At 35.9% G+C, this 14,554-nt stretch overlaps 1 protein-coding gene across 9 annotated transcripts in view; it reads right to left on the reverse strand.

The window, feature by feature from the left end:
• Positions 1–385: 385 nt before the first annotated feature.
• The window catches only part of kn (EBF transcription factor knot), an 81,639-nt gene continuing 67,470 nt past the window's right edge, over positions 386–14,554 (reverse strand). Inside the window, exons 8-16 of one of the 9 annotated variants that reach the window (XM_069501828.1) lie at positions 12,775–12,856; positions 8,532–8,649; positions 6,351–6,508; positions 5,618–5,744; positions 4,780–4,868; positions 4,132–4,306; positions 3,505–3,636; positions 1,938–2,210; positions 386–1,437 (exon numbers count right to left, since the gene is read on the reverse strand). In XM_069501828.1, coding sequence (XP_069357929.1) covers positions 1,436–1,437; positions 1,938–2,210; positions 3,505–3,636; positions 4,132–4,306; positions 4,780–4,868; positions 5,618–5,744; positions 6,351–6,508; positions 8,532–8,649; positions 12,775–12,856 — 1,156 coding nt within the window. In that variant the 3' untranslated portion in view covers positions 386–1,435. Of the gene's footprint in view, positions 1,438–1,937; positions 2,211–2,843; positions 2,918–3,504; positions 3,651–4,131; positions 4,307–4,779; positions 4,872–5,617; positions 5,745–6,350; positions 6,509–8,501; positions 8,650–12,774; positions 12,857–14,554 lie in introns of those variants that run through there. The other 8 variants (XM_069501827.1, XM_069501826.1, XM_069501825.1 and 5 more) reach the window with 8 other exon arrangements.

The raw sequence follows: 14,554 nt of genomic DNA on the forward strand, positions 1-14,554 counted from the left end.
TAAAAACAAAAGGAATCGCGGCCGCATGGGACGTTTTAAAAGAAAGGTGGCATTACATCATTCGCATTTTCAATAATGAAAAATATACTGCTTGTATAGCTAATAACTTTTAATCACCAATAATTTTCTGATAATACTTTCAGCGTTTAATTTTGAACTGCACATATAGAACTATTCACTCTCACCTCACACGTGCTAGGTATATTATTTCCTAAGAAAGAACGGTAGGTAAGCATGTACCACGAGCACAAAATTATCGCAAGAAAAATCTTTCTTTGAGGCGCTTGAAAGCATATCACTTGATTCTACGTCTACGAAGACACTTTTCATATAGCTAAGTGCGAGTAGGTATAGGTTCATATAACTTGAATAAAACTGCTTTATACTGTTTAAGTAAGTTTTTAATATCGTGTTTTGTGATATTTTGTTTCTTAAACGATTACAATGTACAAGTCTTATCTGATATACAATTGTTTTAAATAATACGAGCTACTTATTTCCATATTTAGAGAGGCAATCCTCAGAATACAGTATCGGTGTGATTCTCAAGGAAAATGTTCGAGATTGCGTTTTTTTCGTATACATTTGGTTCGTTTCTAAAAGATTTTCTCTTTTTCCGATTCGTTGAAATAGAATTTATTACAGTCATACTTAGTCAAATAAAAGGATATGTATTGTTTCAAGATATGATTGCTATTCAAGTTTTTTTAAATATACATTCGTTGTGAATAATTAATTTTACGAAGTTCAACTTAAATATCTATCGAGTCAAATCGAAGAATCGAAAAATTTACAAATCGATTATATTTGTACATTAATTAAGTACTTACAATAAATATATCACAGATTGTACAAACAACGAAACAGACACACACACGAATTGGAATAACATTTTTACAAAATCCGTTAGCCCTGAGCGTTTAAGAGATTTGGGCTCTTATAAAATCTAGAATGACTATTTGAATCTAGCAACCGACCTATGAAATGTGCGAGTTAATTAGGTAAATATTGATTCTATTATTTACAGGATATATTACAATGATAATACTATATTACAATTTTATAACATGCGCAAACGCCGCCGCCACCATTACCTGAGTTAGGTAGGTAGGTATAATATTTTAAAATATTTACAGAATAATAATTACTATAAAACATAAATAAATTATTTGGTATATATTGTGATAATAAATCTACTTAATTCGACTATCGTAAAAGTGGTAACGAACATTTTAAAAAATCCCCGAAGCAACGTAGGTACCTACTCCGAAAAAAAAATGTAGATGATTTTGAAAAAAAAAAGATTAAAACTCTTGACAGAAGGTAACTTCGGTTACTTGGAAGCAAGTGGTGCTGTTTGAGCGTATTGCTGCGCGCTGCAGGTCGGCAGAGAGAAGGGGTTCATGCTGAAGGGCGACGATACCAGACCTCCCATTCCTGTTGGCAATGAAATGAATCCTGAGTTAGTACATTCAAAACCAGGTAAAATAAATTGTAAAGTTCACAAAATTGACCCCATAAAAAATACAAAGGTCATGTATAGTCCGCAACAGGTCGAGATAACAATCGGAGTATGAGGCGGGGGGACGCCCCGGACACTCGCACGTCACCCGCACTCGCCCGCACCGGGTTAGCGCGGGGATGTGTAATCAACCAACAAAGTATTTAAAAAATTAGCAACAAAATATTTAAAAATAACTAAAGTGAAATGACTTATTTTAAAACATTGCTTGTGGTCAGTGTAAAAAGTTTTAGAAATATCACCTAAAACAAATCAAATTAACATTGACAAAATCATTGAATACCTATGCATTTCTTTAAAACTCAACCAGTGTAACTTAAAAAAATACATAATTATTATAATTATAAACAAAATACAGGGGTGTAAGCAATACATGCAACAAACAACAAAAATAAATTAAAAAGAAGCTACTAACACTGAACTGCGAGATGTTGCCAGTTTTGATGTTGTTGAAAATTACGCGGCGGGCTCTGTCTGACAACGGCAAACGCGCTTCTGGTCTTGGCCTCTTTACTGAGCCCTTTCATATCGTTGCATTTTATATGAGTGTTTGCTGGACACTCGCTTTTAGCGTTCCCATTTCTTTCACTGTAATGCTCGCTATCTTTTGCGTTATACAAGTTATACTGGTGATGGTCAGACGATAAATGTCCATTCATGTTGGCCGGATGGTACGGTCCTAGAGACACTGGACGGGTAAAGAAAACAAGAGTTAACACAAAGCGACACATATACATGGCGTGCGGAAGCGCTGGAAATGTGAAATAAAACTTAATTATGTCCACGAAGATATAAAGCAAGGCTGAGATAAAATAAAGCGATGTAGTTTTTAAAATTAACGAACAAAATTGCTTTAATGACGTGTGTTTTTACTAGAAGTATGATTAACAATTACAAAAATTAAGGATGTCTTGGAAACTAGAATTTATTTAGAAACTTTAAATATTTTACATTTAAAAATAATAATGATACACGTAAAAAAATCTAAACGAATAAGTAATTAAAACTTATACAGAGTACAGTACCAAAAGTAAATTTTGTAGTGTTTCATACCTTGCTGAAGTTGATATTACTTACGACAAAATTATTGCTTATAATCGGCAGTGCTCTATTGGAGCTAGGCGTCATTCCACGTGGGTACAGTTACCAAAAAACTCAAGGACGAGCCATTGCGGAGTTAGTATTTGAAGATGTAGATTTGTTACATCATTTGCGTGAAATGTAGATGCTGTGACCAGACAGGGTTACTGGATCCAACTTATGGCTAGCAGGAGCAGAGACTTGAAATGTGGGAATCAGTGTGGTACTTGATATTACTTACGAGAGACGTAGAGTTGAAAAGTGAATTAGGTGGAGCAGGGTAGTGTTGTGGCTGGTAGGCGGAACTGCATCCAACTAGGAGGGAACAAAAAACAGACCTAGAGAAATTTTGAAAAATAGTGTTGTAATTGATGTTACTTACGAGAAGAAGTGTTGAAGAACAATGTTGGTGGAGCAGAGTAGTGTTGATAATTATTTTGATGAATGATAAACGAATGAATGGATGAACTTACGAGATGTATTAAGAGCAAAGTAGCACGGTACTTACTGTTACGACAGTAAGGCAGAAGTCAGCACTGCATCCAACTAAGGGCACTCGAAGAACAGACCTAGAGAAATAATGTGGGAAACAGAGCTGTACTTACGAGAAGTTGTGTTGAAGAGTGATGTAGGTGGAGCAGAATATAGTGTTATGAGATGGAGTAATCACATACAATTAGGAAGAGTAGGAGAAGACACGTGGGGTGGTAAATAGCGTAGTAGTTGACGTTACTTACGAGAAGTTGTGTTGAATAGCGAAGTAACAGGAGCAAGGCACCTACTGTTTGACGGGTTGGAAAAACTGCATCCAACAAAGGAGAAGAACAAACGTAGAGAGAGAGAGAGTGTGGAAAGACCGAAATAAAAGGTCTAGGAATAGAGTTGTGGTAGATGTTACTTACGAGAAGAAGTGTTGAAGAGCGAAGTAGGCGGAGCGGGGTAGTGCTGTGGTGGGTAGGCAGCGGGCGCGTGCGGTGTGGAGGCAGCGGAGCAGTAACGCGGTGACACAGAACCACCACTACGCGCGTACTCCTCTAAAAGAAAAAGCCTGGGTCAACACGAAAGTACGGTTAGGGCCATGTTGATGCAATTATTCTTACAGAAGTGAAATTAGGGAATCGTAAGCTAAAGATAAAATTGGGTGGTAAAATTGATTTAAAACTTAATCAATTGGTTAAACCTAAGAACCTGTTAATATAATAAATGTAGTAGCAACAGATATTTTGAGTCATCATAACGTTAAAAGAAAAAATTATGACAATAAAAAAAGTTCATTTTACAATTCAGAGAAATCTAGAACTTTTAGAAGAGAATTACTAATCTTAATTATCTTAACCATAAATGATAATTATCAATTCTAAGCTCTTTGGTGGAAGAACATACATTGACTGATAGAACGGATAAAAAATAGGTAGTCCACTGAGTAGTCAAATTACATCGAATGGTTAAATGTCTAAGGGAAAATAAAAACATTTAAAAAAGAAACTAACAGAAAAACGCTAAGTTTATAAGATAATTACAAAACCCACCTTCGGCCCACTGCGAAGCGGCAGTGTCCTGTACACTGACTGCCAGCTGCCCTGTGTAAGAGTTGAAAGGCATGCTGGCTGGTGGAGATCGTGGTGCACCCAACCCTAGCTGATTGTTTCTGGGCATCGAATACAGTGCTTCTGCTAAGTCTGCTGCTCGCTTCAGAATGATTTCCTAGTGGGAAAAAAATCTTTTAAAATAAATTTTAGAGGCCATAAAATACGTCACAGCTTTGTACTTGTAGGGTAATTTCAGTTTTAACAAGATAGTTTAATGATTTGTAAAAAGTTCCTGTCATTATTGCCTGTTGACTGTTGTGCATTTTAACTAATGATGATATCAAAAATTACAAGTGAATCTACAGTAACATTATTTCAATATAACTACTTAGGTACTTATTATTTACAATAGCATTTATTGCCGAAAAGTACGATTAAAATCAAAATCACGTTTAGACTAAAAGGCAATTCAACGTCCAAAAAATATAACAATTGCTAATCTGACAGATATTATAAAGAACGAATTGACTTATGTCCCTCTGTGGGAATTCTGATGGTGAGAATTCTAATATGAGTAGAATTAAGTATTTTATGCTGTAAGAACTGAAATACTCGTACAATTTCAAAGTTCAATGCTTTAACACAAACCTTTGGAAGTTTTTCAGGGTCGCCCGGATGTCTGGGTATGAGTTTCTGGAGCCGCTGGAAGCCGTAATCTATCGTAGGCTCGTTCAGAGCTGCTATGCGAAACAAGAAAAACAAAATCAATCATTAGCTGCCCCACTAACGAATGAAAGCCTAATTGATGGATCGCTATCGAAAGAAATTGCGTACCATGTATTACTTTTTGGCTTGTTTTGGGTTTGCCGTGTGTTTGTTTTGTTTATTACATTTTATTCGCTATTATAAGTACCGATTTTCATAAACCGATCTGGTAAAGTGTGAAATCTGAATGGTCTTAGTACATAGAAACTCCACCCATTAACACTATCTGTCGTTCCTTCTCATAGCACAAGCTTATTTGGGGGAAAAGAAATTAGTCATTCTTCTCGTTTTGTCCTTATGATCAAATGCAGGAGCAGCCGCTACACCTAGGTTTCTGTAGGGTGTGTGCTCAGTTCTAGGAGTGGCCAAAATAGTTTGTCAGTCAAGGAGTCGAATTTTGATCAAAAATTCACCACACAAGTCGAAGGTTTGACCTTTGATTAACTAACTCATCGCAAAAATTTAACAATTTATAAACTTAATTAAAAAATAAAATATTTTAACGTTTAAACTATCGTGAGTGATTCAGCTACCCTCACAATGGGCTGTGCGGGCAGCGGCGCGCGCGGCTCACAGTCTTAACCGTGACGCGTGCGCGAACTGGTTCCCTTTGGAAAGGACCCCGGATGGGTTTGAAACTAGTCGGGCTAACGTCGACTAAACACGTGAGTAAAGCCGGGTGTGAGATATTATATAATATAATAAAAATAGTTCTACTCACAAACATAAACGAATCTCCCGGGCGCGCCTTTGCAGAACTGTTTGCTTTTGTAGGAAAGCGTGACCTCCACCACGCCGGGTATGTGCCTCGGAGGCGTTTGCACTCTGATAGCATGCGATGTTATTAGCTGTTGATAATTCCACACATTAACACTTCATTTCAAATGTATTAACTTAAAATGTAATGTAAGTAGGTAGGTATACTATATAATACTGACTTCAAACCACGAAAGTGGGAATCTGCTTGTCATCAAACCATAATAGCTTAAGGGCGTTAAGACATAAATGATATATACATATTTATCTTTTTTAATGCTATTTGATTGAGACAGCGTCTAAAATCATTAAGTATGATTGAAAGTAAGATATTATACACCCAGATAAAATGCAAAGTTTTCTTAGTTTTTATACCTACTGAAAGGATTCTGCCGACACGCTTCTATGTCTTGAAGGTCACGATATCAAAGTCTATAATCATTTTATTCATAGAGCTGTAGAAGTTCTTCTTTGCCGTACTTTCCTTTCTAATTGTTTTTCAGACTAAGGTAGAGAGAACGCAGAGTATATACACCATTTTTCTATTATTATTTATTTTTTAACCGAAATAATTCTATTAAATCACTAATGCAATCCGTTTTAATCTATGGTCACGCGAAATCACATTATATCAATGAGGAAACTCTCTCTAATGCTTTTATCTGATTTGATTTAAAGATTCGGTCCAAAAAGCTCACCTCGCTCCATACCAACATAGTTCCGAATACGACTTGGAGTCCATCGAAAAAGTTGTCCCCCACTATTATTACAGTGGAACCCCCTGACGTCCAGCCTTCGCTCGGAGATATTGCTTTGATGCATGGCGTTGCCACGGGCAACGGTGGGTAGAGCCCCGCTGTTGACGAAACATACCATTTTAACCTTTACTACAATAGAAATAAAGTCCTAGTTTTAATTTTCGTGTTCCGACTGAAATTATTATCGCATCGCAATAAGTTCAAACTGAAAAGTTCCAAATCATAAAAACACCATAAAAGTTGTTAAAGCTCTCGTAAAGTCCTAACACCAAAAAATAAGAACTGAATGTAAACAATTTCAAAAGTTGAATAAACGCCAAACTACTGAAACTAACGCCGTCCCACTTGAGCATTTATCTTAAAGACTTCGTGAAAAAGGACAATCGCTGTTACGGTACGAAAACAACGAAGCAATTGGTTTTGATAATTGAAAATGAATTTTAATGTGTTGTGCTAAGGTTTCAGATACATGAAATTTTAATGGTTGTTAAGACATTATTAAGTTGTTAATATAGATGCAAGGTTGTAAGGGGGACACGCGTCGGAAGACAGAGGGGGGCTCAAATCTTACGAACAAAACGACCCGGTAATAAAGACGAGCAGAGAAAGTGAATTTAAGGGGACGAAAGAAGATTACCGGAGCTACCTACTTTTTTTAATTTAAGTAATAAAAATATTCGTTCCCTCTTGCAGTGAATTGTAATTAATATTTTATTACATTATGTACTTTGATTTTCGAGGCGTTTTTATGTATTGAAGGGGAGTGGATGCCTCAGATTAATTCCTAACTTGTTCTAAAGTAGGTACCTACAATTATATAACATCACTATGTTTTAACTAAGTACCATAAAATTTACGATATAAGAAATTATAGGAAACGTTTTATTGGTTGTGCAATTAAATATAATTTACTTTAATTTTACAATGTTAGGTATTAAAAAGTGTGTTTTGTTTTTAAAATATTATGAGTAATATAATTTGTGTAGACATTCGCATATACGCTACGAACTCAGGGTTCGAATAACAAAACACCATGTCAACGCCGCATGTCTCATGTACGCTAACAGTATTTTGACCATAATCATTTAAATATAATTATATTTTAAAAATTAAAAATTTTAAACTGCATAAACGTGTTTAATATGTTTAGTATGATTAAGCAAATTTTATTATGGTACTTAATTTAAAATTTGTGGTGAATAAAGCAAGATTTTCGATTTTTATAACATTTTTACCTTCTATAAAAATTTACTGCAGCTCATAACACTATAACATTTCTCTGTTGACTTATACGCGTAGTTTTTATAAGCATAAGTCCCCCTAAATTGCCTCTCTTCATGCCAACTACCCCCTTTCACCCCCTCAAGTTCCTTGCCAAATGTCTGCCGTGATTCCTTGCATACAAACGACAGCCTCAATTCTTGTATTATGACTTTGCACATTTGTCTTTAACGATAGAAACTTTGGAGCTGTGAAAATTGACCTTGATGTTACAATTTGTAACAAAGTTATGAATGCCTTTTTTACGGGCAGATATTATACATTACACGACTTACCTATCTATAAATATACTTATATCATAAATGCAAAAGTTTGTTTGTCCTTACTTCACGCCCTAACTAAGCAACTAATCGACTTGATTTTTGGCATAGAGATAGTTGGAAGGCTAGTTAAAAGGAAAGGAAACATAATATGCTACTTGTTATCCCGAAAAACTAAAGTGTTCTCATGGGATCTTTTTAAAATTTTAATCCATGCAAATGAATTCGCGGGCATCATCTAGTAAATAATAAACATTATTAATTTTGGGCTTTATGAAATTTTTAAGGCGCCTTAACTATCACATTAAGATTTTTATAAAATACAAGTTAATTTTAAATTTTTATTTTTGCTTGTGGTGAGAATATTAGAAATAAGTAAGTGTTTGGCGCAGTCGGTAGGATGGAGTCTGTGGGTTTGTTTTAATAAGGTTGTAGCAGCCTTGTATATTTTATAAAATAAAACTAATCTTATCAATAAAATAAAGATCTCAAAATAAGAAATATTAAATAAATGAGTAATTAATAAAATAAAATAAAAAACAAAACGTACAATGATTAGGGTCAGGCGCGGCATCAGTACCTTCAGACGGATCAAGTCGCTTCGCTCTTCGTCCGTGCTTGCTGTTGTTGTGGACGAACATGTTGTCTGATATGGCCAGCAGTGGGCCGTCTACCATCACTTGTGTTGATATCACCACCTGCACAGATGGACACAATTTTAGTATACTCTTCACGCTTAGAACATCACAAAAGTTATTTAAACCTATAGGTATAAATGTAGTCAAACGTCCTTTTTGAGACTGAAGAAATATAGTAATAGGAGTTATAGTTCGCGATAGGTCGACATGGCAATCGGGGTATGAGGCCCGCGCCTGGTTAGCGCGGGGGCTGTGCTGGTGTGTGGGGCGTCCCCATCCCGATTGCCATGTTGACCTGTCTAGGTTCTTGAACTGTTAGCAAACGCAGAATGCAAACGTCTAGACAACGAAATATTAGAATAGAATAGAATAGAATGTTTTTTTATTCATGTAAACTTTTTAAAAGTGCTTATGAATAGTCAGGTGGTTTTAAGTTAAATGACAGGGATATTAGAACTGGTGATACTTAGGTAGGTAGGTAGGTATACATCTGTTTTTAATATTCAATCTATCTGAAATCCACACTATCCATACCTACTTCCATACTAATATTATAAATGTGAAAGTGTGTCTGTCTGTCTGTCTGTCCGTCTGTCTGTCTATCTGTCTGCTAGGCTTTTACGGTCCATCCGTTCAAACCCATTTTGACGAAATTTGGTTCAGCGATAACATGCATCCAGGGGAAGGACATAGGCTACTTTTTATCCCGAAAAATCAAAAAGTTCCCATGCGATTTTTAAAAACCTAAATCCACGCAAACGAAGTCGCGGGCATCATCTAGTTTTCTATAAAACGAGAGACCTGCGTCCTATAAAACACAATGATATTTTTGTAGCAAAATAAGCGTAGTACATTAACTATTTTTACCCCCGAAGTTCAAGATCATCAAAGGGAGCCACGAAAATAGATCTTCGATTCCGCAATGAAACTGCACACACGTACACAAACTCACATTCCTCTGTACACACAAACAAGAGCGTACATGAAAAATCACACACACGGCATCACAGTTTACACCTACATAGAAAAATGTGGATGGTTTTATACAGGCTCACATGTGAAGAATCGAAAGGGAGAGTCCCTAGGGAGGAGGGGCTAACGTCTCGAAATGGACGATACGATAGGTATGCAAGGAAGTGCATAGTCCATCGTGCATGCGACATAGTGCGGGTGGTCCTTGATGCCGCAGTTTTAATCAGTACCCTTATTATAAATGCGAAAGTGTGATTGTTTGTTAGTTTGTTTGTTTGTTGGTTTGCCCTTCAATCACGTCGCAACAGTGCAACGAATTGACGTGATTTTTTGCATGGGTATAGATAAAGACCTGGAGAGTGACATAGGCTACTTTTTATCAAAAAACTTCAATTCAAAGATTTTCAAAAAACCTAATTCCACGCGGACTAGTTTACTTATAAGTAGTTATTATTTTAATATTATGCTTGCTTTGATTTTATTTTTATGGTGGTCGTTGATGAAGGGGAAATAAAAATTCTGTTACAACTTTTTTTTTAATTATAACAGTTTTGAAATAAACTGAACTATGTATGAATTCTCTTTCTCCCCGTATTTTTTAAATTATTTTTGCTTTATTTTGTATCTTGTGTGTCACATTATTGCCTGAATTAAACGTTTTATTATTATTGTTTTTTTGAATAGGCAGCCCTATCGTAACCTTTAAACCAAATGCCCTTCGTGCATATTGAATGCATTTTATGTAGTTTGAATGTATCAATAGTACCTTATAAATAATCAGCCTAAAGTCTTCATGTCAAAAAATAAGTGAACTCTTTACGAACAATAAAACACCTAACAGGTATAACTTTAAAGACTACCATTTTCCCCCAAGAACGTATTAATGCATAACGTTATATTACACCCATATATTCTTACCCTTGAAACATTGGGGAAAGACCGCTGAATTATTCAGTGACACACAGAAAGACAAATATAGACACGGCACACACGTTCAGTAATCGCTTATGCATATTAAAATGAGCACTATGTGTAACTAACATTAGTTCTAAATTTGCTTAAAGTTAGAGGACACGTAAGACAAATATGTCGAAGCCAAGTGAGGAAGTAAACTTGTACTCGTAAGTAGACTGTGAATGCACCTTTATGGTTGCTTTAGGGTTGGCACAATAATTAATGTAGGCATTCTACTAATATCTACCTAAAGCGAATATGTGATTAATCATTATTACTATTACAGAACAAACTTTTTCTACAGTAATCCAGCTTCATTCACTCAGTTGAGTTATTTCGCTTTTAACTGAAAAAAAAATTAAATGTGAAATAAAACTTAAAATAATATGTAAAAAGTAAAAGAAAATCTTTATGAACTTTCAAGGCAGTTATTTGATTAAGTGGGAGTATTATGAACTTCTTCCCATCTTGTTCTCTTGCTGTACTTAGTAGTGGGCTGGCGATGGGTTGATCATGATGACAATCATGATAATATCATCTAAGCCAAAATTCTATATCGTACAATTGTACGTAGATAATAGCTTATACCCGCGACTTCGTCCACGTGGACTACACAAATTTCGAACCCCTATTTTACCGCTTAGGGGTTAAATTTTCAAAAATCCTTTCTTAGCGAATGTCTACGTCATCATAGCTATCTGCATGCCAAATTTCAGCCCGATCCGTAAACTAGTTTGAGCTGTGCGTATATAGATCAGTCATTCAGTCAGTCATCTTTTCGTTTCATATATATATTTAGATTTCTATATCGTCATTACAACACTATAAATAATAATTGAAGTCATTGAAATTTCTACAAGACTACTTCCGCAGCAGTCTAGAAAAAATCAAAAACAAAAAGATGTAAAGGAAGTAAATAGATAAATTCGCGTAAATAAATTTAATTTCATCCCTCCCCAAATTGGAGGTGCTTCAAATATTCAGGAGCCGTGAACGCAACCCTTTCTTCGGCTGAGGGCGATACGAATGCTAGACGAATGGTACAAGTTATACAACTAAAGCGGAAAGAGATTGAGTTTTTCAATATTTCATGTAAAGAAAAACTTAATGATTAAGTTCAGAGAGGAAAATGTGAATGTCAGAAATTTGTGTAAAAATGTTTTCCATTTACCTGTATAAAAATAACAGATCGAAGGTGTCAATCAATACCCCTAGGCATATCATATGCATATAGGTAGTACGCAAGAAAATAGGGAAGCACCAAATAGTAGGTGATGGTGCAGCCTAAGATTTTGGTTCAAATAAAAAGATTTTATACTCAACTAAACTTTCAAAAAATTTGAATACCTACATTGAATATTTATGAACTGAGTGCAAATCCATACTAATATTATAAATGCGAAAGTGTGTCTGTCTATGTGTCTGTCTGTCTGCTAGCTTTTCACGGCCCAACCGTTCAACCGATTTTGATGAAATTTGGTACAGAGTGAGCTTATATCCCGAAGAAAGACATATGCTACTTTTTATCCCGGAAAGTTGAAGAGTTCCCATGGGATTTCAAAAAACCTTAATGCACGCCGACGAAGTCGCGGGCATCATCTAGTAAATAATAGATTCACTTAAAAAGATTAAAAAGTACTTGTTAAAATTTATTTCAATTTTATTACTTGTAATAGGTACGAGTAATAAAATATTCTATATTTTACGTAAGTAGAACTTTCAAAACCCACAGTGGGTTAGCAAGCGTGATAGAAACAAAGGCCAAAAAATCTTTTCCCTTGAACCACGATCAGCAAAGCAAGCAGTCCTATGTCGAGTTCGTCGGTAATTTTTCTCACAAGTAGATACCTACTCGTAGTAAACAGCCAGCCATTGACTTGTAGACGGCAACAATAACTACCTTTATTACTAAAACATACCTATTTATAACATTTATCAGTATTACTATCAACTAATAAATATTATCTCTATCAATTTATACTTATCATCACTACATGTAATATTATAAATTAAAGTCGGCCACCGCGCAGATTTCATGTTTGTCCGGGTTAGGTAATCTCAGAAACTACAGTGACCGGCAAGAAATATTGTACATCGACCTTTATCGAGATTTCGGCTTTGTAGAGCGTTGTCTCCGTCACGTAATAATATGTGATGTTTTGTCGGTCTCAACGACAGAGACAACGCTCTACGAAACTGCTCTTTCTAAAGGGCGATGGATAATACATATTTCCTGCCAGGTACTGTATAGAAACTTACTTGAAACCTTCTCATGTCTCTTGGGTTGCCGGCGTTCTTCAAACAGTTCTGGTTGCATTTCAGAAAGAATTTCAGAAAAAACCTGAAACAAAAAACAGATTGTACATATACGTGTTTAATAACAATATTGTGTACCTAGGTTGTGTATCTCTTTATTAAACAGCTAGAGAAAAAAAAAATTCCAAAATCGCTCATTGATATTTACAAACACACTTCACGTAAAAAGTTTTTCTCGATTTGAACAAAAAGGAAGTAGGTATTAACTTAACTACATATCCATGGTATGTTTCCAATACATTTTGAAACAAAAAAAACCGGCCATGTGCGACTCAGACTCGCGCATTGAGGGTTCCCTATTACAATCGTATTTTGTCGACATTTTGCATGATAAATCAAAAAAATAATATTATGCATAAAAATAAATAAAATTTGTTTAAGAATGTAAAGGAAAAGCCCTTTCATATGATACCCCACTTGATATAGTTATCTCAATTTACTCTGAAAATTGAAAATACTAATTATTCGGTTCACAAACTAGTTTTTTTTTGTGATTTAACCACAATATATTCAAGACCTACCTATCTGCTAAATTTCATGATTCTAGGTCAACGGGAAATACTCTATAGGTTTCTTGCCAGACAGACAGACAACAAAGTGATCCTATAAGGGTTCCGTTTTCCTTTTGAGGTACGGATCCCTTAAAAACAAAATAAAATTATAAGATAAAATTGTTACACTTTCAACTCCAAAATAAAACCAACTGTTTCCACTTGAGTGGAAACCGTAAACTCCCCATTATAGTATTAATTTGTTTCTGCTGTTCACAAATTTGTACCTTCCGCTCCTTTCCCGTTTTTGTGTAACAGCGATTAAGTGCTCGAGTGAGACTTTTTGACGACCTCCCTGGTGCAGTGGTGAACGCCGTGATATATGAGTGGGAGGTCCCGGGTTTGATTTCCAGCAGGGGCAATTTTGGGAACTTATAGTTTCTAGATTGTTTTTGGTCTGGTCTGGCTATTTACCTTACCACCCTACCGTCAAAGCCATGCCGCCAAGTGATTCAAGCGTACGTTGCCGCGTAGAAACAGCTGGTATGAATTTAATAAAACTGCATACTTCTTCCAAATTAGCCCGCTTCCATCTTTGACTGTATCATCACTTACCACCACGTGAGATCGCAGTCAAGGCTAACTTGTAATGGAATAAAAAAAAGTGGTAAGTTCACAACGTTTTGTCTCTATTTAACACGAAAAAAATTACAAAGCTTTTACGGCTAAAAGCCTGGACTAAATCAAACAATTTTCAATGAAAGTCTATAGGCCCAACTATCGCCATATCGGATTACATACAATAGCCGGTCTTCACAATTTTACGGTGAGATCCTGTTAAAGAAAAACAGGCTTTATTTCCTCGTGTTAAGGTTCTCGTAGGACACGGTGGTATGTTAGGTAGTGCGTAACGTAGAATGCGATCGGGCGGGCGATCACGATGAATGCTTTAGCAGAAATATTTTACATAGCCTACGGCACCAGGATTGCCGCCATGCCGAATATTGCTGTGCCAACAGATGGAAATATATAGAGAGCTGCTACTACTCGCGCACGCACTTTACAAAATATCATGATCAACGCATCACCGGCTCACTACAGAGCACGAGTCTCCTCTCAGAGTGAGAAGGGCTTTGGCCAAAGTCTACCACGCTGGCCATGTGCGAATTGGTAGACTTCACACACCTTTGAGAACATTATGGAAAACTCTCAGGTTTCCTCACGATATCTTC

The sequence above is a fragment of the Maniola hyperantus genome, chromosome 11 (assembly GCF_902806685.2).
Source record: "Maniola hyperantus chromosome 11, iAphHyp1.2, whole genome shotgun sequence".
Classification (NCBI taxonomy): Eukaryota; Metazoa; Arthropoda; class Insecta; order Lepidoptera; family Nymphalidae; genus Maniola; species Maniola hyperantus.